The following is a 25,344-nucleotide window of genomic DNA, read 5'->3' on the forward strand; positions in this document are numbered from 1 at the left end:
GCAAGGAATATTGTATCTGTATTTTAAAAACATGCTATATTTAAAATTTTGTCAACCAAAAAATTTGTGGAAATTAGTTTTCTCTCTTATTGAACATGTACCTACATAATATTGATTTTTGTCTCTTGGCCTACAAAGCCTGTTATATTTACTTTCTGACTCTTCACAGAAGAAACTTGCAGATTCTTACAATATGTCATTGTCTGTTTTCTATTGGAGTATTTTCCCTTTTTCTGTATTGGAGCACTTCCCCTTTTATGATTTCTGTGAATCACTTAAGGGTTTTATATTATGAAAGTAGTACATTCTCCTTACAACATTCAAATTTCAAAAGTATGTAAAGTAAAATGTGATTGGCCCCATTCCCTATTGTTAATACTTAGCAGTTTATAATGTATCTTTTTCCTGACTATGCCATTTACTAGCTATGAGACCTTAGTTAACCTCTCTGTTTCAAATTCTCTATCTGTATATACTACAGTGATAACACTTCCTACCTAACAGAATTGTTGTGTAGATAATTTGAGATAATTCATATGTATTTCTCAGCACCTTGGTTGGTTCACAGTAAATGCTTAATGATTGTAACTATTTAAAAGTTTTCTTCTTTTTAATTTGTATACACACATAATTTTTTTTTTTTTAAAGAAAATGATCTTTGGGGGCGCTTGGGTGGCTCAATTGGTTGAGCGTCCAACTTTGACTCTGGTCATAATTTCATTGTCTATGGGCTCAAGCCTCATGTCTGGCTCTGTGCTGATAGCTCAGAGCCTGGAGCCTGCTTCAGATTCTGCAGCTCCTTCTCTCTCTGCTCCTCCCCCCTCGCACTCTGTCTTTCTCCAAAGTAAATGTTAAAAAAATTTTTTTAGAGAATATTATCTTTTATTTTTTTACAGTAAAGTTCCACAGGTGATTCTGATGTACACACAGTTGAGAACAGCTGAAGTGAATACTAGGCAGTAGATGATTTTAGAGGGAATTCATATTTGGGGCCCACAAATTGCCTTCCATCTTACAGCACAAATTACGGAAAAGGGCAGGATATAATTTTCTTCGTTGAGCCTGGGATGGTATAAAGTACACACAAGTAAATGTTTATTTCTATTTTCCAGGTCTACAATTCGAACAAAGACAGTCAGAGCGAAGGGAGTAAGTATGTCCCTTGGATAATTTCCTACACCTGGGGTTGGGATGGAGCTTTAAAAGTTGCTGCTCTGGGGAAGAGCCACCAGGGGGTGCTGTGGGCATGTTGGGTCTGCCCCTTTCCCCTGGCGCTGTGTGAGGTGTTTCCACACTGACTTACTAAGTCAATGACTCCAGGGCATTCAGTGAGCTTGACTGGCAAGGCTGTAATGACACCTTGCATTATATAACCCTTCGCACTTTACAAAGCATTTTCATGTATATTATCTCATTTAATCCTAGTTCTTGATAATGTAGCTCCAATCACCATTTAAAAGCCACTTAATTGAATAATACACAGCTCCCCAAGAACCCTGTCCTATGGGAAAGCCAGAATTGCCTCCTAGCTGGTCTTGTTCAAAGGACTGGAGAGGCAGCAACTGTCTTGGTGATGGCTTAGTAACTCTGTGTTCTTCGTAACATTTTTGAAGAGGAAAGAGTAGAAATGGTAAACTCTGTAATAACACTCTTCTTTGATGGGAGTGACCCTGGTCAGTCTCGGTAGAATATACAACACATTTCCCCTACTGCTGGTTTCGAGCACTCTGGTTAATCATAATTTCCAAGGGCACCTGTAACCTTGCAAAGGCGATGGGATTAAAATGAAAAGCTATTGCGAGAGTGTTTGGACTGATGATATCCTTGGTGGATAGAAGTACGAACCAGTTCCTTCCAGGCTGCTTATAAGAGTGCAGAGGAAGTCCTGTCCCCTTGCCTCGAATTTGCTTTATAAAATCCACTTGAAGACAAATTCAAATATAGTGCAAACATGAATTCCAGTGATATCAAAAAAAATCAGTAAAACAGGGCCTCTCCATGTGGACAAAAGGATGAGGTATTTCTGTGTGTGTGAAATCCCTTTAAGGGCAGAGATTTTCCTTTCGTTCTTTGCAAAATACAGATTTTGACCAGCAGTTTTATATAAAATACTAAGTAATTTGTATTGTTTGCTATTGGTACATTAAGAGGCCTTTCAGGGAGGGGAAAAAGGTTTTTCTTTTTCTTTTTCCCTCAAGAATTGAATAAAGGAAAATATTTTCAAGGAAATAAGTGCTCCTCCCCCTCCCCCCGCCCCAATCATCACGTGGGATTGTTTTAGTGTATTTGAAATCAAGCCTGGCTAACTTTTCTAAAGTAACAATGGCAGGGGCGCCTGGGTGGCTCAGTCAGTTGAGCATCCAACTCTTGATTTTAGCTCAGGTCATGATCCCAGAGTCCTGAGATCCAGCCCCACATCGGGCTCCGCGCTGAGCATGGAGCCTGCTTAAGGTTTCCTCTCCTTCTGTCTCTGCCCCTCTCCTGCACATGCGTGCATTCTCTGTCTCTCAAAATAAATGAATAAACATTTAAAAAAATAACATTAGCAAAAACCACAGACATAAAAATGAAAGAATATGGAAGGCCGTAGAGTAACTCACAGTAAGGGAGGAAGAACTAAAGAACCAGGTTTGAAAACATACCAGCTCTGGAGCCCCAGGAACCAGTAAAAAAGGGTCTTCTGAATAATAATTGCAGGTTGATGAAGGTCTAGACTGCTTTTAGTAGTCACCTCACTCTTCTGAAGATTCACATTCCCAGGAAGGATAACAACAGGTTGGTCTAGGTTGGGCAGATGAGGAGAAAACAACACACTGTCACTCACAGTTTTAAGAGTATTGCATAAGATGGGAGCAGGGTAGTTTGCTGGACGGAAATCAGGGAATCCACCATAACAAGAGAATAGATACCCAAGCAGACTAAAATAAAATAACATGCCTGTACGATGCCCCAAGCTGGGACACACTATTCTATAATAAAGGACCCAAGAACTGTGGGAGATGAGATGCATCTGAATGGAGACTACCACCCAGAAGGTTGCTTGTGACTTGTGATAAACCTCCTCTCTGCTTGAGATAAGGGCCTATAGATTTGAAAGATGAACCTGCTTCTTTTAGGGGGCATGCCATCTCATCATACCATTCTGTAAGACCTTTGGGGAATATGCATTGGAAGCCAATAGCCTTTGACCCAGTGATTTATCTTAAGAAAATAGACTGGGGGACAAAAATGTTTGTGCAAAAAAGTTTACTGGAGCATTGGTAATAATAATAAAGACGGGGAGATAATCAGATGTCTACTAGGAAGTTGATTAAAAATATCAAGATACTATGTAGTCTTTAAAAACAAGAGCAATCTAAGTATATTTGTGGAAATGGCTCCCACGGTTTATTGTTAATTGAGGTTTAAAAAAATCGGGTTACAGAGCAATGTTCTTAGTAAAGTAAATTGTTTGACTCATCTAGATGTATTGATAGAAAAAGTCTGGAAAGACATTTATCATGAAATTGTTTATTCGGAGAGAGGGTAGATTATTGGGAGGGACTGACCTGTTTGTTTGTTTTTTTTTTTCTCCATGCTTTGCGTTGTCTGCAGTGAGCGTATATTTAAAATCATGGCTGGTAATAGATAGCATTTATCGACCACTTAACTATGTTTAAGGATGTTTTATGCATATGAACTTAGTTAATACTTGAAACACTGTGTGAGATAGGTACCTTTGACCTACTTTGTATATTAGGAAATTGAGGCTAATAAAGTCAGGGGACACCATTTAATCTGAATTCTGTGTAACCCCAGAGGCTCTACTGTTAACCACAAGGATATTCTGTCTCCTGAAGAAAAGAGCAATACAAGAAGTTCCATTTTGGAGAACACAGACCCTTGCAACAGTTTGCTCTTGGCATCCCATTATTCACAGAGTACAGAGAGCTGGCTGCCTGAAGTGTCTAATGATTTTTCAATTGCTTACCCTTTCATTTGGCAGGCTGGAGAGAAAAAAGATGGGGTAAAACATATTGGCCACTTTTCAGGAGTAGTTTGGATAGAAATGATTTTTTAAAGTAATATTGCAAAAGCTGTTCTGTTCACTGATGTCCAAGCTGCCACGACCAGAGTAGGGTTCTAGATTGATGCTTTCTCACCTCCTCTGGCCTTGGGACCCCTTTTTTACATCACATAATGCCTTAGCCTCCCCTCCTTTCTGATGTGGTTGTACTTTCCGTATCTGTGGATTGAAGTAATTTTCATTTCCACTCCATATCCACCCATAGGGCTCATCTGCCACAGGTGGCACTATTGTCCAGGGTCTGATTGTTCAGCAACTCCCTGTCTGTTTATACCACAGTCAAAACTGTTCCAGAGGGTAGTCAGTCTGATAGGAATTTCAGAGTGTGACATTGCTCTTTTTGCCTTGAGTATCCAAATGCGAAATGGCTAACATTTTCCTTTCTAGAAAATGTTTTCATGGGAGTTTGAATGCCACCATTTTATCCCAGAGGCAGAATGTTTTGAAGGGCCAGGTAGCAAAAGGAAATTCCTCTGGGGACACTTCTGAATTTATTGCTTTCATCTTCAAGTTCCTCTCAGGGCATACAGTGCCTGCGGGGTGTTGGGGCCATAAATAATGCCTGTCTGCTGCTGGTACTTTCCAAATGGCCCAGTTGTCAGGGAGAGGATGGCAGCAGGTAAACAAACGCACATTTCTTCCCAGAGGCTTTTTCCTCTCTTCTTCTGTAAGCTCCATTTGAATCTCAGGTATAGAGGGTTGGAATTAATCCTTCTACCTGATTTGTGGCATGGGATCATCACAGGTTCCTTCCTTCCTTCCTTCCTTCCTTCCTTCCTTCCTTCCTTCCTTCCTTCCTTCCTTCCTTCCTTCCTTCCCTCCCTCCCTCCCTCCCTCCCTCCCTCCCCGCCTTTGAATTCTCTTCCCAGCTGTTACTTCTTTCCTCCTCTGAAGACCACCATTCTAATGAGTACTTTAAAATGTTTTTTTTTTTTTTGTGAGCAACGTATATTTTTTCTACCTGTATTTTTCAGTTATATAAATTATGATACGTGTTGTTCTTTTTCTTTGCTTCCTCAGCATTGTGTTAGGAGCCATCTACATTCTCCTGCCTGCTTCTAGACTGTGGCTTCTGTCTGCTGCACCCCGCACCCCGCCCCTGGTGTGTAACACTGTGTATCTGTTCTTACAGAGCTGCACACTCCATCTCCTCATGCTTCCAGCTCCTCATGACCACCACTAACACCACAATGAACATTTTTGTACATCTTGCACATCTCCCTGTGGGAGAATTTTTTTTGGAATATACCCATGCGGAGAATTGTTGGCCAGTCAAAGGATGTGAATGTACTTAGTTTGAGGGAATATTTCTCCAGAGTGGTCAGTTCACAGTCCCATTACCCCTACACGAGGATTTCTTCTTTTCTGCCAACTCTTGCCATTATTCAGCTTTCTAATTTACTGTCACCCATATAAATAGAAAATGATAGCTCATTATTGTTTTAATTTGGGTCTCTCTGATAATCAGTAGGTTTGAACATCTCTTTGTATGCCTGTTGACTGGGTTTCCCCTTCTGTTTATTGCCTATTCATGTCCTTTGCTCATTTTTCTATTTAATTTGCATTTTTTTCATGTTGATTGGTAAAGTTCTGTATTTTAGATACTCATCCCTTGTTGGTTGTAGACATTTTAAATACATTTTCCCATTTTGTCATCTGTGTATTAATATTATATGTGATAGTCTACCTTGACTGTAAAGCCTTCTTATGTATTGAAATGCATCTTTTTTTATGCCTTATGGTTTATGATTTTCAAGTTGTGTTTTAAAGAAGGCCTTTCTACAGTGCTTAGGTGGCTCAGTCAGTTAACGATCCAACTCTTGATTTCAGCTCAGTTCATGATCTCATAGTTGTGAGATGCAGCCCTGCTTAGCACTGGGCATGGAGCCTGCTTAAGATTCTTTCTCTGTCTTCCTCTCCCCCTTCCTCTCTCTGTCGCTATCTCTCTGTCTCTCTCTCAAAAATAAATGAAAAGAAGAAAGCAGGCCTTTATGACCTATGTCACAAATATATGCACCTACATTTTGTTTTTTTGGCTTCATAATTCTTTCTTTCCCAATGAGGTTTCTAATCCAACTGATACCTACCATTGTATATAGTGTTTCATGAAGATCCAGTTTTATTTTTATCCACACGAAGACTCATTTTTCCCAAAAATGTCATTCTTTCTGGTTTTGACTTACAGTGCCGTCTTTATTGTGTATTAGGCTTGCATATCTGAGCTCTGTCTCTAGTTCTTTATGTTCTTGGTCTGTTTTCTTGTGTGCCAATACCTCTGTGCTTTCCATATGATGTCTTTGAGGCAAGTCTTAATGTCTGGTACTCTACTTTTTTTTAAATTTTTTAATTTTTTAAGGTTTATTATTTTTGAGAGAGAAAGAGACACAGCATGAGTGGGGGAAGGGCAGAGAGTGAGAGGGAGACACAGAATCTAAAACAGCCTCCAGGCTCTGAGCTGTCAGGACAGAACCTGATGCGGGGCTTGAACTCACCAACTGTGAGATCATAACATGAGCCGAAGTCAGACATTTAACCAACTGAGCCACCCAGGTATCCTTGGTACTCTACTTCTTAAGATTTGACTTAGCTGCTTGTGGACCTCTGTCCTTCTGTGTAATTCTAACATAAGTTTGTAAGCTCCTCAAAACCTTAAAACTTTGCTTTAGAATTGCATTGAATTATATAGATTAATTCAGAGAAAATTGACACTTTTATAATCTTCGGTCATCTCACAAAACTTGGACTATCTTTCCCTTTATTCAGATCGCCTGTGCCCTTCATCAGAGTTTTAGTCTTTCTGCCTAGAGGTCTTGGGTATTCTTGGTTAAATTAATCCTTACAAGCTAAATTCAAAAATCAATCTGCTATTTTTTGCCAATTCTATGGGTCTCTTACCGGGGATCCTGCTGCCATCAGGGGACCTTCCCTGGGTTTGTTCATAGATGTCAGGATTATACATCAGTGATGCTGAGTTTTTTCTTACCTGGTAGAGAAAGGAAGGGAAAAAAATACAAGTAAGGATACTAGAGAGGAAGGGAGAATGGTTTGTTAATCCATAAGCTGCTTTACCGATCACACACCAGTGCCAGTTACCTAGGCAGCTGATACCTGTCATGGATTTGCCTCCTTTCTCATTGCAAAGAATAGGACTCTGCCCTGGGCAAGAACCCCTCCTCCCAGTCCACCCTATCTGGCCCCTTGTGCCTCCTCAGTCTCCATGTCCTGTTGCTTGCCCTCCTTTTGACTGCAGCTGTGAGATTTCTCACCAGAGGCTCTCTGAGAATTGGTTTATTCTCCTTTGAAATGAGCTCCAGTAGGTACCAAGAGAAGAAGCCGAGAAGTGGCCTATTCCCCTCCAAGGCTGCTGTTGTCCTGTAGTCCCAGCTGAGGGACAGTTAGAGCATGCAAGAGAGTAATGGGAGGGCAGGCTTTCCTAGTGTGGGTTGATGTCTTCGAAGTTAGAAGTTTTAAATAATAAATGTCACTGCCTACTTAGTTCTGAAAAGATTAGCTTGTTTACAGAAATGCTACCCTCCCACTGCTTCTCCAGCTGTTTAAAGGCTGAAGGCTGACAAACTGAGCCGCAGAGAGCTCAGTCTCCTAATCTTGACTTCACAGTGCCACTTTCCTTAATGTGAATATTAATTCAGATTCCATGGGTTAATCAGATTATTTCAAAGGAATATGCCCAGGTTGCCTCAGACATGCCTTCTTGTGCACTTCAGACTCAGCTCAACACCGGCCGTCTGGCTTTTCGAGAGGATCTTGCAGTGGTTTATGGTGCTTCCCACTCTTGTTCCATGTTTTCTGGTTTGCTCCTACCTGAACCTTTCACTTGGTTTCCCAGCAGGAGTCCAGCATTCCTGGAGCACTTCACTGAATTAATAGCTCTTGGGAGTTTTTAAGTGCCTGTGGCCCTGGGCAGTGTGAGTGTGGAGGGGAAGGACACCCACAAGTAGAACATGTACCTTTGCCTTTAAGGAGTATATGGTCTGCTTTTGAGGTTGACAGCACCCAGAGATGATAGCCAGATGGCCCAGTGCGTGGTGTGTGGGTGAGTGTAATCGTCATGCTATCTGTAGATACACCTGCTGTGCAGACAAAATGCCCCGAATCAGTTGGTTGGAGAGTGAGCTCAGAATGGGGTTCCATCTAGGCTAGCAAGATTTAAAAAATGGGAACTTCCTACCTTCCCTCCTCTTCCTCCAGGAGAAAGAAATAGAGCACTTCCTCTGCTTCCACATCTCAGTCCCTTCTTTTCCTTCCAGTTTGTTGTTAATCTTTGACAGGAATCCTTTGTGTTTATAAAATGCTCAAGAAGTCACTGGAGTTTGTTATTTACACTGGGTCTTGTGTGTGGGGGGGTGGGGGGCGGGGGAAGCAGTGATTGGAGAAAGAATGCAAAGTTGGAATTAGGATTCACTCATCTGTAGGGTGTAGACATTGAATCTCCTAAGCAGCTTGAAAAACACTTATTTTTACTAACTATAAAAATCATATGAACTCATTGTAGAATGTGCAGGAAATACAGCATTTATTTTCAGAAATTCAATAGAAGTCATCTCTAATACCACCCCAGTGATATTTCCTTCTTGTCTTTTTTTCGTGATATCTTTCTTACATGGATTTTGTCAATGTTGACATGTATTTTGACTTACTTGGCATTACAATGAATATACTTTTGGCATCCTGCTTTAAAAAATTTATAAGCATTTTCCCACGTCATGAAAATTGTTTATGAATGCCATTTGCAATGGTTGTTTAATATTCTGTCATAGGATTATATCCACATTTCTTGAACTATTTCCTGTCAGTGGACTTGAATGTCCCTTCCAGATTTTTGCTCTTATGAGTAATATCAGCCTGAACACTCCTCTACATCAGTTTTTGCACATACCTCAGATAATTTTCTGTGGGTAGGCCCTGCCATGTGGATTGGAGAGAGCTCTTTTAGTGGAGGGCCACGTGAATCGTGTGGCTTAGCATGCTGGCACACTGGCTCCGGAACTGTGGGTCAGTGCAGGACATCTTTCAGCTTGCATTGCCTTTTATGTAAAAATGGGGGATAAATAACACCAACTGCCTCACGAAGTTGCGGTGACAATTGGAGTTTAGCAAAGTGTCTGGCATATTAGTTAAGAAATGCTTCATTACCGTTGGTTCTTATCTGTCTCATTATCTGGTCGTGCCAATTACTGTGTCGTGTGAGAGGGGGAAAGCTCCCTGGATGGGCAGAAGAGTTCCTGAGGGGAGCAGGGAGCGGAGGGTGGCAGCTAACGCCCCTGCTGTTGTCAGGCCTGGCGCCTTGTGGGTGTTAGTTCATTAAATGACTACATTTCTCGAAGTGGCATATGCGTGCTACTCGTGGTATCTCTGATCGTTTTAGATAGTACCGGGCACACATTTTAAATTCCCATTTGGATTTGTATGTTTATTTCCACATTTATTAGGGGGAAAACACATGAACGTGTAAACCCTCAGGTTGTGTTAATGCTATTGCTTAGCAAACCAGGAGGCCTTTTCAGTAAAGAGTCAGATAGTAAATGTATTCAGTCTCACAGTACTATGTAACTCTTGATATTGCAGTGTGAAAGCAGCCATAGACAACACGAAAGCAAATGCATGCTTGCTAATGAAACTTGATGTACAATCAGGCAGTGGTGTATTTGGCCCACATACTATAGGTTGGTCAACCCTTAGACTACTTTTTAAAAACCTACCCTGGTATTAAGCTACCTAAGATGGCATGAAGTTATGGCAGGCAGCATGAAAGCGGTACATCCATGGTGGGCATTAGTGGAAATGCTGTTCACAACGACCGAGTTTACAAATAAGCATTAGGCTTTAAGAAGTCCAGGTAGTATGGTCAAGAAGTAGTGGAGATGATGCTCAAACCAGAGTCGGCCTGATTGCCAAGGTCACGCCCCACCTTCCTCCACCTCTCGATACTCGTGACGTCTTTCCTTTGTTACGCCATCTTGTCATTTTATGGCAAACCCATTGGGGCCGTAAGGCCTTCCATCATCAGCCCCACCTGACCTTCTCAGCTCTTTGCTCTTGAGGGGCCATCCCATATTCCTTCTCAGAGAGCCTCCTCATCAGAACTATCAGTGGCTCCTCACATGCTGTGCATGATGCCCAGAGACCGTTAATGTGTGTCGGTGGCTCTGCAGCTTCCCAGGCACGGAAGCGTAACACAGCCCACTGCCCTTCTGCATGCATCAGACAACAGCCAGTGCTGCTTGGGTTCCTGTTACGTACATTCATCATTCTTTCAAGGCCTCATTCAGATCACATTCCCTGATAGTGTCGGATCCAGTCTTTTCTTGTTCTGTGAGGGCAAGATTGAGGACCAGGAGAGGGGATGGGAAGGTGCCATTACCTTGCTCTGTATGCTTATTGCCCTACCTCTGATTTATACATTCCCTTCTTCTCTGTGCCTCCGTTTCCTGTCATCTGTAAAACAGGAAAAAGAAAAAAAAAGAGTAAATCCCTCTTTTAAAAGAGGGATTTTTTTTCTTTTTTTAATGTTTGTTTATTTTTGAGACAGAGAGCATGAATGGGGGAGGGTCAGAGAGAGGGAGACACAGAATCCAAAGCAGGCTCCAGGCTCTGAGCTGTCAGCACAGAGCTGGACGTGGGGCTTGAACTCACGGACCGTGAGACCGTGACCTGAGCCGAAGTTCGATGCTCAACCGACTGAGCCACCCAGGCACCCCAAAGGGGGATTTGGTCTTAAAGATGGTAGGGAACGACTTCATGGGATCCTATGGGTCCCTGTTTTTAAAAGATTTTAAAGCCTCAGACATTACTAAGTCCCACAGTCTGGGGAAAGCAGCAGAGGACAGAAAAGAGGATTTTCTTTTTCCTTTTGCTTCCAGTCACCTTCGGCCTTTTGCTGTTAGAACACCCACAGTTGAGAGGCAAGAGAAGGCAGCCACTGGTAACCAGAATCCCTGTGGGATCAGAGCCATCCAGTGGCTGCCAGGCCTCCACCGGTCGGTAGCTTATAAATAGAACATTTCCCTTTTTAAACCTGAGAAGGATGGGCTGCATTAATGGGCATGGTGGCCTGGCCTCCTGAGTACTGGCCCACGAGGCAGTCAGCTGAGCACACCTTCCCCTCCAGCTTTCCATCCACGCCTTCCAGGCCGGGGCTGATAGGGGACAGGCGCTCATTCCCTCTCTTGCCTGAATTCCTTTCCAGCCTCCCACCCCCACCCCTTTTGGCCCTTGGCTTCCTCAGTTCCCCTCCCTCCTGTGCCATGGCAGGTTTCTGTGGCTGCCACTTTTATCTCCTGAGCCACAGGCAGGCAAGATGGTGTAATTCTAGCTCACCTAAGTGCTGACTTTAACCAGCTTGCTTTCCATTATCACTTGTGCGTGCAACACAGTGGGTGTGGCCCACGTAGAACTCAAAATTATATTTAGTTGAGTGGTAATACCCTAGCTGGAGAATGATCCTGGCTGAGGAGCTGGGGGCTAGCAAGGGAGAAAGGAGAAGGAGCAGCTTGTTTTCTCAGAGATTTTGTTGCTTGAGATCTCAGCTATTTTGTTTGGTGGGACCCCATCCCCCAAGGATATGACTGGCGATCGTGCTCCCCTGGCTGGCCTGGACTGTCAGAAGTCTTTCTGCTTGTCTTAAATGACACTTAACAAACCATTCTCTCATCCTAGGCAGGTGTGAACCACCCCTTGGCATCCTAGTTTGGGCTTCAGCCAAGAACATCGAGCAGGTCCCTGGCTGCATCTTGAACTCCTAAAGCCCAGTGTACAGGGTTGTTGAGGCAGAGACTGAAAGATTTTCCTCAAGGCCCTCGATTAATGTTTATTGGGCACATACATATTACTGGGCTATGTGCTCAGGGTTTGATGTACATTCTGTTGTTTGATCCTTATAAGAGCTCTATGAGGTAGATAATATTATTGACCTCATGTAAAGATGAGAAAACCGAATCCTCGTTTTTAGTGCATACTGATGGCCTGTCAAAGTCATCCCTTCCTATCCTGATGAGAGTATTCAGAGTGTGCCACTCACATTTTGGCATGTAAGAATCAGCAGAGGCTATCAAGTCCTGTTGCCCACAGTGGGGATAGTGTTGACTGGTAGTTGGGAGTGTGGACTGTGCAGAATTATTAACCTACATGGGTTGTAATCCCAGCCTCACTACTTACTGCGTATGTGACCTTGGAAAATTAGTTTCCCTGGGTCTCAGGGTTTTTTATCTGTCAGATGGGTATAACTGTATTACCTACATCATTGGTTTGTTGGAAGGATTGAGTAGGATTGGGATGGAATAGCAGTGCCTGGTAGTCTAAGCAGTCATTAAATGGCATTATCTGCCGTTGTTGTTATTAATAACATCATCTTTACCCCAAACCAGAGGCTATTTATATAAAAGCATGACAGCCCACTATCTCTCTACAGTTCCTCAGAGTGCTGTTATGGACATCACCTTATCTGATTTTCACAGCAACTGATCTGTACAGATGAGAAGGGTTCCAGAGGCCAAGTACACCCATCTCCCACAACCAGTTAGTGGTAACTCCAGCCACAAATGTTCAGCCTCTGATTATGAGTGTCATCTCTAAGACGGGTAGAAGGTAAAGGCAGGAGAAGGGTGTAGGTGGGCAGGAGAAGTTAGTTCTTTGCTTAAAACCCTTCCTCTTTCAAAAAGGTGGTGATGATCTCTTTTGGTTGAGAAATCAGTGTGCAACCACCTATGCATCAAGGCAGAAAGGAATTGATGCTTCTCCACTGTAATTCCTTCTCTGGTTGCCCAGATCACCGTGCAAGAGACCAGGTGGTCCTGATGAAGCCGGTTGGCCTTACCATGGTGTGCGTTAAGCATGGCCCTTGCACAGCTGCCGGATTGGGAATTTTAAGGAGACTGCAGATGTAGAAACCTACAAGGAAACAGAGTCCTGCAAAGCCAGTCCGCAGCCCTCATCTTGTGTCTTGTAAGAATCCAGACACTGCCACTTGGGCTGCGGTGTCTGGCTGAGAACTGGATCGCTCTTCACAGGTATCTTAGAGCCTCTCTTGACTCTGGTGGAGAGCTGGTAGGTTTATTCCAGGCCAGGCAGGGATTTCATCTCTTTCCTCCTACTTAGTTTGCTTTCTTTACTCTATGTCCCTCTTGGCTTATTTGTGTGTGTGTGTGTGTGTGTGTCCACAGAAACCATGAAAAAGAAGATAGGTGCCTTTGTACCTGGTAGGCTAGGGGGAAAATTCCGATTGGCAGTGTTTGTGCTTAGGGGTCAGGGGATGAATGAGATCCCAGTCAGTCATATTTGTACTGTGCATCCTGCTGCAGGGCCCCTGAACTCTAGAAGGTACCAGTGTGTTCAGCCAGCTGCTCGGCATTTGAGGCTCCTGGAGTGTGGGGATTTCTCTACCTGTTGGTTTCTGGTGTCTCAGCTGGTGAAAATGTGGATTATATCTGTTGCTTCATCCAGAAAATATTTATTATATTTATTGATGCTACAGCAATGAACAAGGCAGATAACGTCCCTGTTCTCATGGAGTTCTAATGAGAGAAACTGACAGATGGCAAGTAAACAAAGGTATACATTCAGGTGCAGAGAGGGGCTAGGAAGAATTAAGAGCAAAGAGTGCCTAACTAGAGAAGAGAGAACTAGATACCTGGAGCAGAGAGGCCTCTCTGAAGAGGTGACATTTGAGCAGACACCTGAACAAATGGAGGGAGTGTGACATGTTAGGAACCAGCAGAGGAACCAGCATGTGCAAGGGCCCTTGAAGTGGAGGGGGTAAACCAGCTGTGTTCAGGGATTATCGGGAAAGGCTGCAATGACTGGATTGGAGGAAGCCAGACGGAGAGTGGCCAAGTAAGCTGGGACTAGACCGTGTGAAGCCATGGTCAGGAGGAAAGCTTGTGTTCTGAGTGTCATGAGAAGTCCCTGGAGAGTTGTGATCAGGCAAGTGACACATGAGCCAGTGTGTATTTTTAAAAGATGGCTCTAGCTGCTGGTAGAGAATAAACTGTGTGAGGCAAAAGGAGAAACAGTTGGAAGGCTATTGCAGCAAGCCAGGCGAAAGACAATGGTTGCTTGGATCAAGGTATTAGCAGTGGGGATGGTGAGAAGCAGTTGGGTTCTGGATGTGTTTTTAACTGATGACTGATGAGGTTGGCTGATAGATTGGAGTGAGGGCAAAGCAAGGATCAAGGATGACTGCGTTGAAGTAGATCATCTTGCTGGTAGAATATGGTACCCTTCCATCCCATCCTTCCAGCCGGGTTGAATATAGTTGTCTGGTCAGGCACAAATTAAGACAGTTGTTCCCAAATGTGTTACTTTTCTATCATTGACTTCATGTTGTTGTTTTTTTAACATATATGTATACCACTAGTATTGTTACTATGTACCTACTAATTTTCTTAAATGAATTCACTCTTTTTAACTTAAATTTATTTTATAAATAGAGTATGTCGTGCTATGTGTAATAATAAGGTAAATTTCTAATATTCATTGAAATAAGTACACAACTACGACTATTAGAAATATTTGTGAATCAGTTGGAGTCATTTCATACACCAGTAGTAGCACAAACAGCATTATATTCTGAGATACATAGCACTGGTAAATGTCTGTTGTTAGATGGGGACTGTGGAACAGATGTTGATAGCTAATTAATTCCTAACAATCATTTCTGTTCATCTGTAGTGATAGTTTTTTTTTTTTTTTTAAAGCTCATCTATTTTTGAGTGAGAGAGAGAGACAGAGCAAGCCGGGGAGGGGCAGAGAGAGAGAGAGAGAGAGAGAGAGAGAGGGAAAGAGAGATTCTGTGCTGTCAGCACAGAGCCCAATGCGGAGCTCCATCTCACAGACCATGAGATCATGACCTGAGTTGAAACTAACAGTCAGACTTAACCAATTGAGCCACCCAGGTGCCCCTTTAGTGATACTAGTTTTAATTGCTTGGTATACAGTACAATACAGTACATCGTTGTCCCAAGTGTGCTTCTCAAGCCTGCTGGAGTACAGCCTGTGGGAGGGTGCCCACAAGCTCCCTGGCAACAAGCATGGTCCTGGTTCTCTGGTCCACTAGATTTGAGAGCTCCTGGAATAGAAAGGAAAGAATCCAGAAAACATGATCCCCAGCCCCCAGCCCTGAATGGTCATGTGGCCTTGAGCAGAAGCAGACTGAGTTACAGTCCTGGTTCCACCACTCATTAATGCCAGAGCCTTAGTAGAAGTTCCTCAACTTCGTCTGAGTCGAGATTTCCTGTCTACAAAATAGGGGTGTTGATGATGAGGATACGATGCATTTCAGTGCTTAGCCCAGAGCAGTGCAGTCTGTTCAGCAAGCCTTAGCTTCTGCGGTCATTGTTACCACTTAACAGCATGAGCCTGACTTGTCTCATCATAAAAACTTAACAGATACATTGGGAAAATCAATTAAGCTATAATATATTAATATATTTTATAAACAGCCATGTGTCATCGTATAAGTTCATTGTACTCATTAGTGTGGAAACATCAAGAAGTTATTAGTGAGGACTGTAACAGTATTTGCCCATGTGATTATTAAGGGGATAACATGAACTTGGATATGAAAATGTTTCATCACCTGGAAAGTTTGGTTCAAATGTTGGTAATACTGCTAATAACCATTTATTGAAATAGCAAACAAGTCAGTGTATACATTTCCTTTGACCCTTGCAACACTCAGGTGAGTTATCCCCGCTGTACAGGTGAGGAAAGTAAGTGTCAGAGGTGTAGCATTTATCCTATGAATGTGGCAGAGACCTCAGTCTAATCCAGGTCTGTCTGGCTTCAGCCAGACTCTTCGTTCTCTTCCCAGATACATATTGCTTCTGTCTGGGTGACTTCAGTTAATATTAAAGTTGGTTCATACTGCCTGAATGTATACGTCTGGGGAGCAGAGTATAGGACAGAGTAGGCAGTAGCATGGGATGGGGCACAGGGTCTTGGAGTTGAACTGGGATTAAAAACTGGCTGTGGGTAATCCCCAAAGTAGAGAATTCACACTTGGATAATTAAGAAGCAATTGGCCACCTTCCCGGGCCCCATTGGAAGCTTCTGAGAGCCACCACCATGAAGACTGTTTCCCAGGGGCCACAGCTGTGAAGCCCTGGGAACTCTCAGTCTTCACATGATTAGGAGAAAGGACCTGAGCCCCTTGAGTGTGTTAGCCAATTGGAAGTCTATTCTCCAGATGGATATGATATTTAATTCAATGTGGGTGTTTCTCTTCATGGCTTTTAATGGTGTTGAAATTGATTAAATTCAGAATGAGTGAGGTAGGCCAGACTTTAAGAGCAAATCATGTTGGGAAATTGAGTAAATTTCTATGGTGAGAACATGCCCCTGGAGCTGTCCATAAAATGGCGGCCTGCTCATAATAACTGCAGACAGTTTCCTATATCCATCCACATTAAAAATGGGGCAGTAACTTCCTTTACCTCTCAGTTCTTTCATTTTTATGTAAACATCCTGTACTTCCAGAAAATTCCATTTCTCCTGTAAAAAAAACTTGAAAGATTTTTGTTGAATGAGATTCCTGGGGTAAGACATTTTAGGCTAGGAAAAACCTGTTGAATACCAGCTTTAGAAACATAGGTAATGTGTTCTCGTGTGTTGAGGCTAATTCAGTAGATTAGCTCCTCTCTATTGGAAAAGGATTTGTCTTACGAGATCTGTTAGAATTCCCAGGATGCATGTATGGGGTAACTTCGGGGTATGTCCCAGAGAGTTGTTTTCACACACTATATGTCCCATCAGTCGACCTGTGGTATGGAAATTTCCCTTCATTCAGAAATAGTGATTTGACCGCTTTTTGCCAAATTTCTCGATGTTCTGAGTACTAAGGACTCGGTTAGAGCAACAGCCAGTCAGTGATTTTCAATAAAGGGGCTACTGGACCTGAAGAATGAGGTGGTCTCTTGGATGGCAAACAGCTCTAAGGGAGAATGCTCTGGTTTTCTAGGGCTATTCTTGACCTCCGGCCTGTCTGACTGTGTAGATGGCCCAGATTGTATGATGTGGAAAGAACCCCGATACCCTCTGTTTCCACCAGCCACAGCTTCATACCATGTACAATTTGGTGATGATAATGCCTTGATGGACAAGCAAAGGATTTCTCTAAGTGTCTAGGAAAATTGGAATTTGGTTATATCTTCTCTGTTTTTTGTCTTGGCTTGCACATCTTTTATTTTTCCTTTCTTTTAAACTCATTCTTGGAGCTATAGTGCTAGGTGGTGATACCTCTTCACACTGACACAGAAAGGAAGGAAGTAGTTAGGTCAGGCTCTTCATATCTTTATTTAACACTTGGATCTTCACCAAGATGAAAAATCTAGGTACCAGAGTTTAAACAACTCATCTACTCTCGGATTTATAACATTTGGAGTTTGAAGGGTCATTTTGACTACATCACACTTCCCCTTAGGGACCCTCCTCATCATACTTCATATCCAACATGATCATAGACAGTGAAAGGTAGAGATAGAGTACTGAATAAAATAATTGAGTAAATATATGCATGCACCCTTGCTTTCCTGAATGCAAATCTGATTGGGTAGGCAGCATCGTAGAAATAAATAGAAATTTAGAGTTACATTACACACTCTGAAGGAGAAGTTGACAGTGCTATGTCCAAGTTCCAGTGGAAACATGAACCAGGTAGAGAAGTCAGGAGGGCTTTTTTGAGCAATTGACATTTGAGGGGAGACCTGAGGATTTGGAGTAACTTGGGCCATTTGGCTTCCAAGTGAAATCCACAGTGTGTACAAAAGCTAGAGAAAAAATGTGGTCACTTGGACGCTCTCAAAGAAAGTCAGTTTGGTAGAATGCTTAGGTGTGGAGTCATGGCGTGAGATGAAGCAGGCCAGGCTAGACCATACAGGGTTTTGTGGACCATGTTAAGGATTTGGGTTTTCTTCCTGAGAGCATTGGGGTGCCATTGATAGATTTTAGGGAGGTGATGTGATCTGGTTTCATCCAGATCACGGGGGCCACAACGTGGAAGACAGCTTGGAAGGAGCCAGAAGAGGTAGGAGGACACCAGTTAGGTGGTCTTCACAGCAGTCCTGGTAACAGATGATGGAAGCCAGCACCATGGTGAGTGATACAAAATTGAGGGACCTGGTGATAATTTGAATATGGGAGTAAGAAAGGAGGAGGAGAGTACAAAGGGTTTTGCTCATGGTTTTATTGTAGTTCTTCCCCTCTACCATCACCTACGCACCTCATTTTCTTTTATGGTAGAAAGGGCCAGGGAAAACATTTCAGGTGAGGTACCATTGGATTCAAGAAACTATAGAGCATGTCTCTCCAGCTGGGCCATCAGCTTCTTCCTTTGAAGCAAGAAAGTCATTGGATTGAACCTTATATAGTAGGTTGTTGTTTCGAGCCCTTTGCAGTAAAACCATCTGTTTCTGGGTTTAACCTGCTTCCCTGCTCTTGGTATTTGGGATATCTAGGGTGTCTAGGCATAATGATGTAAACTCCAGCAGTCTGCCAAGCATCCTTCCTCTTCTGCCCTAAGACCCTCCAAGTTGGCTGAGCGTCAGCTCAACTCTGAGTGTTCCTGTGTTCTCCATAGAACTTTGAGAAAATAGCTTTGTGTGACTCTCCTCTAAAAGGAGACAAAGCAAGAAGGCTTCAAAAGTTGAAGTGAGGGGCACGTGGGTAGCCCAGTCAGGTAAGCATCTGACTTTGGCTCAGGTCATGATCTCACAGTTCCTGAGTTGAAGCCCCACATCAGGATTTGTGCTGATAGCTCAGAGGCTGGAGCCTGCTTTGGATTCTGTTTCTCCTTCTCTCTGCCCCTCCCCTGCTTATGCGTGCACACTCTCTCTCTCACTCATCTGTCTCTCAAAAAATGGGTAAACATTGAAAAAAAAGTTGAAGTGGAAGTTAAGAGGACAGTACATTTCTAACTTGGAAGGTTAACCTGGATATTGGGTGTGAGCTCTATGACAGTCATCTTAGGACAACTGTTGGGGCTGCCTTGTGCACAATCCTGAGCAAAGCTGAAGGTGAGGCTGAGGGAGGAAGAAAAACCAGTCAAAGCCATAGCTGTAAGACGTTGGATGGCAGGCCTAGGAGCCACTGGTCTTGCAACAACTCATCGCAAGTCAAATTAAGGGAATAATGCAAGCCTAGTAGATATTTAATGAGAGATTATTCCTGGAGATTATAAGGATACAGAAATTGCAAATAAATCCCTGACCTTTTCTGAGCCTTGGCTCAGTAAAAGAGCTGAATCACCTGCTTGAGGGGATTAAGGACAGCCGCTTCCATCTGGCGGGCTGCTCAGACTTTTTTTTGTCATTAGCAAACTCTGTCTGGGGGTGATCATGTTCTAAACCTTTTAGTGGGAACTTGCTTTTCAGCAGAGGAGATCTCAATTAACTTAGATTATGTACCTGCTGGGCAGAGATCCGAACTTACGATCTCTAGTTATGTATTATAATCGCCATTATATTAGTACTACTCTGTACATGTTAAATAATAAAGCAGTTGTTAATCATTAGTAACCTAATCATGACATCAGCAGGAAAGTCAAGTTGATGAGAAGTCAGACTTGCCTGTGTGTGTGCATGTGTGTGTGTGTGTGTGTGTGTGTGTGCACTCACGCATGCCCACACGTACCTACTGTAGAGACACAGGGAGATACAAGGATGTCCCAAGGCAGCAGGCAATGTAACAATTACACCATTCCAGTTTAGAGATTTAGAACAATGGCTGTTAAACTGTATATTGTGAGTTCCTTATTGGGAACTGCTGTTTGATATGAATTATGTTTCTTAACACAGTATTATCTGCTTATAAGTCATCAGTATATGCAACTTGAACAGTTTAAAGGCTAACAGATAGTTACCTTGAACTCTGTTTGACTTTGCAATATGTAAAAGTGTTACACTTTTAAACTCAGACACTAAATATATACTGTGTTACATGTGTAATGTGTAAGGCCTTTATGTGTAACATCTGTGTAAGATTTATTTCAAGAAAAGGAGTTAGCAGGTTTAAAACAAATGAGAGAACTTGTGTTGCGACAACCAAAGGAGAAGTACTAACTCCGAGATTTTGGGAGAAGAGCAGTTTGCTAATTTCGAAAATAAGTCATTGTAGTCAGTTTAGGTTAGCAGAATTTATTTTTTTCTGGATACACTTGGAAGGTTCCATTGCATTCTTTTCCATCAGCTATTATTTGCCTAGATCTAGCTTCTTTTTATTTTTTATTTTTTAATGTTTAGTTAATTTTTGAGAGAGCGACAAAGTGTGAACAGGAGAATGGCAGAGAGAGAGGGAGACACAGAATCTGAAGCAGGCTCCAGGCTCTGAGCTGTCAGTACAGAGCCTTCTGTGTTGCTTGAACCCATGAACCATGAGATCATGACCTGAGCCGAAGTCGAACGCTTAGCCAAAACTGACTGAACCACCCAGGCACCCCCAAAACTTTGGGTTTTTACAGTAAAACACGGACAGGTTCAAGGACTCTTTTAGCCCTGCAAGTTTATCTCTAGCCCTGCCCTTATTTCTTCTGCTAGCTGTCCTGATAGCTTTATGAGCAGGTATCTTTTGATCACTGAGGTTGTCATTGTCAGCTTCCAGGTTTCTTCAAATTTTCCAAAACTTTTTTTCAATGTTTATGGGGTAAAGAAGCAAAGGACTTTTTGTTCAGGATAGGAGTTTATCATTGTCTGAAACAAGACCATATCCACAAACCTACTCTGAAAGCATCCAAGCTTGGAATCAGCAGCTCCCCAAAGCACAGTGCAAAATGATGGTTCTTCCCTGAACTTCTTGGACTGTCGTCCTTGTGCACAAATCCTGTTAATCACCTCTCAGAAGAAGAACTGATAGGCTTCAATGGACTATGGAATCACAGTTACGAGCATTTTGGAAACCTCATTAAGTGCAAAAAAATGATCTTCCCTGTGACACATAGTTTCCAGTAGGCTCTCTGTTCTGACTACTGTGTAAAGGAATGAATATCCGCCCCCTGCACATGAAAAGCTGCCCAACATCATTAGTCACTAGGGACATGCAAATCAAAACCACAATGAGATACCACTTCACGCCCACAAAAAAAAAAAAGCTATAACAAAAAATACAATAACAAATATGGGCGAGGATGTGGAGAAATAGGAACCCTCATACGTTGCTGGTGGGAATGTGAAATGGTGCTGCACTTTGGAAAGCAGTTTGGCAGTTCCTCAAAAAGTTGAGCAGCGAGTTACCCGTAATCCAGTTTTCTCCACTTCTAGGTGTACACGAGGAGCAAAGCTTGTACACAGATGTTCCTAGCAGCAGTTCATTGCCAGAAAGTAGAAACAACAACCATTGAGTGGATAAATGACGTGGTTTTACCCAGGCAACAGAATATTACTGGGTCATGAAAAGAAATGATAAACTGCTGCAGCATACGTGACTCTTGAAAACATTATACCAAGTGAAAGAAGGTAGACACAAAACACCACCTGTTATGTTTCCATTTATGTGAAATGCCTGGAATGGGCCAATTCGTACAGACAGAAAAGAGATCGTGATTTTTAGGAACTGATAGAATGCAGGAAATAGAGAATGACTGCTAATGTGTATAAAGTGTTTTGTGGAGGATAATGAAAATGTGAGGGAATTAGATAGTGGTGATTGATTCATAACTTTGTAAATATCCTAGACACTAATGCATTTCAGTGCTTTAAATGGGTGAATGTTAAGTTATGGGTATGTGAGTTCTTACCTTCAAGAATCTTGCCCTAGATTCTAACAGGCATCTGGCTTGTGTATCATAGTTTGTTATTAAATTTGGGAAAAATCTATGATGTGAGTTAATGGAGTTTTATTTGGAAGAGTGATTTCAATCTGACTTGCAGCTTCAAGTCAGAAAGCTCTGTACTACATGACATGCAGTGTAGTACTTGGTTTATACTAGAAAAAGCATGAGAGTGAGTTAGTACAGTTTTATAGCTGCACTTACAGCTTTAAGGGAGTAAGAGCAATGGTTTGTATATCAGGTGTTCTCCCAGAAGAAAAATACTGTTTTCCTCCTTTTCTGGTACTTTACTGACTATCCCAGAGGCCAAATGTGGTTATAGTAAGTATCACTAAGTGGTAAGTGTGTATGTAAGAATAAGAGTTATTTTGTTTTCTTTGGGAAGATAATTTGTAATAAAATAGCATTTCTTTTTAGTTTAAGGAATTCTTAGTGATTTTCTTAAGAATTTTTATCTTCATTGGCTCTAAGTTGACTGATCCATGTTCACAATTAGGGAAACGCGCACCCCTGTGTTTGTTGAAGCATTATTTACAGTAGCCAGATTATAGCAGCGGCCCAAGTGCCCATCAGTAGAGGAATGGATAAAGAATATGTGGCATATATACACAATGGGATATTATTCAGCCATAAAAAGGAATGAAATCTTGACATTTGCAACAACATGGATGGAGCTAGAGAGTATAGTGCTAAGCCAAGTAAGTCACAGAAAGACGGATACCATATGATTTCACTCATGTGGAATTTAAGACACAAACAAACAAAAAAGAACAAAGGAAAGGAAAGAAAGAAAAACCAAAGAACAGACCCTTAACTCTTGAGAACTGATAGTTACCAGGATGGAAGTGGGTGGGGGGCTGGTTGAAATAGGTGATGGGGATCTAGGAGTGCACTTGCCCGTGTTGAACATGGAGAAATCTATGGAATTGTCGCATCACTATACTGCACACCTGAAACTAATATCACACTGCATGTTAACTACATTGGAATTAAAATTAAAAACTTAAGTATTTGAAAAAGGTTCTTTTTGGATTAGATCAAAGTATGAGCTCAAATTCTGTGCAGTTCTTATTTTTTACAAGGTTATTTTTTGCCCTGGGATGATGACAAATTATTTATAAATATTTACCTTCCTACTTTCTGTCATTCTCTTCTCCACCGTGAACCGTTAGTTTGTAGAATGTCTTGCCCTGATGTCCCAAGGTGCTCAAAAGGTGAACATGTTCTTAAATATTACCATCAGCCTCTCCTCACTGGGTAATCAAAGCATGGAGATTAATTTTGGTAGGTTCCCAGGCTCATTGCCAGGTTGGGAAATTGGTTCTGTGCAGTGGAACAGGTTGCTGCTGTTGGTCATTTATTTTCTGAGTCACATTAGTGGGCTTTATAGCAGGTGGAGAGCTCTGAATACCTGCTGACTTACCACACCCAGGATGGCTCTCTTGCCCTATGCCTATTTTTCATGTAACTTCTTTGTTGTAAGCTATTTTAATTTTCTTCCAGATTACTTTCCCTTTTTTCTAATCACCTGCGTAAGATTTGACTTAGGTCATATTTAGGGCGTTGGGTCATAAGGACTTGGGAGTGAGTCTCCCACTTACTAGCTCTGTAGCTTTGGTCAAGATTTTTAGCTTTGCAAATATCATAGTACAAATGAAGCAAGTCTCAGATGTTTCATCTGTAATATGGAGCCAATGATAGTATCAGCCTAGAGGACATGCTAAAATTAAATGAGATAATCTGTGTAAAGTCCTTATCCAACATGTATTGAGCCACTGAATTTATACTTTTTGAATGAGACCAGGAAGCAGTTAGTTCTTCAGCTCCTGATGATAACAAAACAAATGGTTTAAAGGATGCCTACTTGTTCCTTTGGTAAACTGCTCATCACTCTATTCTGCATTTTCTTCAGCTAAATAGAGGATACCCTTGCAGAGTGACTGTGACAATTAAGTGAGCTCATATAAACAAAGCACTTAGAGCTGTACCTGGCATGGGATGCCTAGGTGGTTAGTCAGTTAAACGTCTGGCTCTTGATTTTGGCTCAGGTCATGATCTTGTACTTTGTGAGTTGGAGTCCCACCTGGGGCTGGGCTCTGCACTGGCAATGTGGGATATTTTCTCTCTCTCTCTCTCTCTCTCTCTCTCTCTCTCTCTCTCTCTTTCTCTCTCTCCCTCCCTCCTTCCCTCCCTCCCTCCCCCGCCCTCTCTCCCTCTCTCCCTCTCTCCCTCTCTCCTTCTCTCCCTCTCTCCCTCTCTCTGTCCTTCCCCTGCTTGTTCTCTCTCAAAATAAATAAACTAAAATAAATAAAAGAACTGTACCTGGTATACAGTAAATTCTCAGTGGATGCCAGCAAATTTTTTTTAATCATTCTTGTATGTGGCCAAACCATGGGACTGATTGATCCTGGGTCTGTCAGGCCTTGTCCGAGGATGGTTTATGCATGACCAACAACCTGACCGCCCCTTTCTTCCTCTTCCAGCTGCACAGTTGGACAGCATTGGCTTCAGCATCATCAGGAAATGTATCCACGCTGTGGAAACCAGAGGTAAAGTTGTTCATCACATGGCATTGTTCTTGGTGAAGGTCAGGCATCTGGTGAGGCGTCAGACCTGCTACCTGTTTCCTGATTTTAAGTGACTCAGTAACTCTCCAAGTGCCATTGTTGGTGTGTTTCCACGAGTCGTGTTGCTCTGAAGCAGAGGCCTTCGACCCATTTGCTGTCATCAGCCTCTTTGGCTGATACAAGAGTGTTTTCAATGCACATGTGTCAAAGACATGAGATAATAAGGAATCTAGTTACTGGAACTCAGTTAAAATATTGAAAAACATTTTTGTGATTTAATAATACGTATACTTCTTTCTTACCACTTTAAATAACAAGTAATGGTGGTGGGTGTCATAATTGGCATAATTCAGAAATACAGTTGATCCTTGAATAATGCTGGAGTTAGGGGTGCTGACCTCCCACCCCCTGCCAGACAGTCAAAAATCTGCATATAACTTTTGACTTCCCCCAAACACCTATTAACAGCCTTCTGTTGACTGGAAAGCCTTACCAGTTAAACAATCAGTTAACATGTATTTTTTATGTTATATGTATTATACACTGTAATACTATAGTAGAGTAACCTAGAGAAAAGAAAGTGTTAAGGAAATTGTAAAATATATGTGTAGTACTATACTGAATTTATCGAAAAAAGTCCACATGTAAGTAGACCTTTGCATTTCAAACCCATGGTGATCGAAGGTCACTTGTAGTGATATTTCAAGATGGCTATAGCAGTCTTAATGTGTTATGAAAATACTTGATTTCTGGCCAAGACTCAGGTATTGCTAACACTGTGATTTGTGTCTTATTATGGAAGGAAATGTTTAATTTCAATTATAGGCTCATGAAAGTAAAGGTGTAATGGTTTTCCTATCTAAGTTCATTGACACCTGGAGTTCTCTAGTGTACCCCCAGGGTCTTTGGACAACTGGTTAATAACCGTGCTTTGGGAA

The 25,344-nt window shown here is 42.1% G+C and overlaps 1 protein-coding gene across 5 annotated transcripts in view; it reads left to right on the forward strand.

Moving 5' to 3' along the window:
* The window catches only part of ARHGAP26 (Rho GTPase activating protein 26), a 427,015-nt gene that overhangs the window by 226,471 nt on the left and 175,200 nt on the right, over positions 1 to 25,344 (forward strand). For all 5 annotated transcript variants that reach the window (XM_043589835.1, XM_043589845.1, XM_043589853.1 and 2 more), the window contains exons 12-13: positions 1,113 to 1,149; positions 24,323 to 24,388. In XM_043589835.1, the coding sequence (XP_043445770.1) occupies positions 1,113 to 1,149; positions 24,323 to 24,388 (103 nt within the window). The remainder of the gene's footprint in view (positions 1 to 1,112; positions 1,150 to 24,322; positions 24,389 to 25,344) is intronic.

The sequence above is a fragment of the Prionailurus bengalensis genome, chromosome A1 (genome assembly GCF_016509475.1).
Source record: "Prionailurus bengalensis isolate Pbe53 chromosome A1, Fcat_Pben_1.1_paternal_pri, whole genome shotgun sequence".
In the NCBI taxonomy this organism is placed as follows: domain Eukaryota; kingdom Metazoa; phylum Chordata; class Mammalia; order Carnivora; family Felidae; genus Prionailurus; species Prionailurus bengalensis.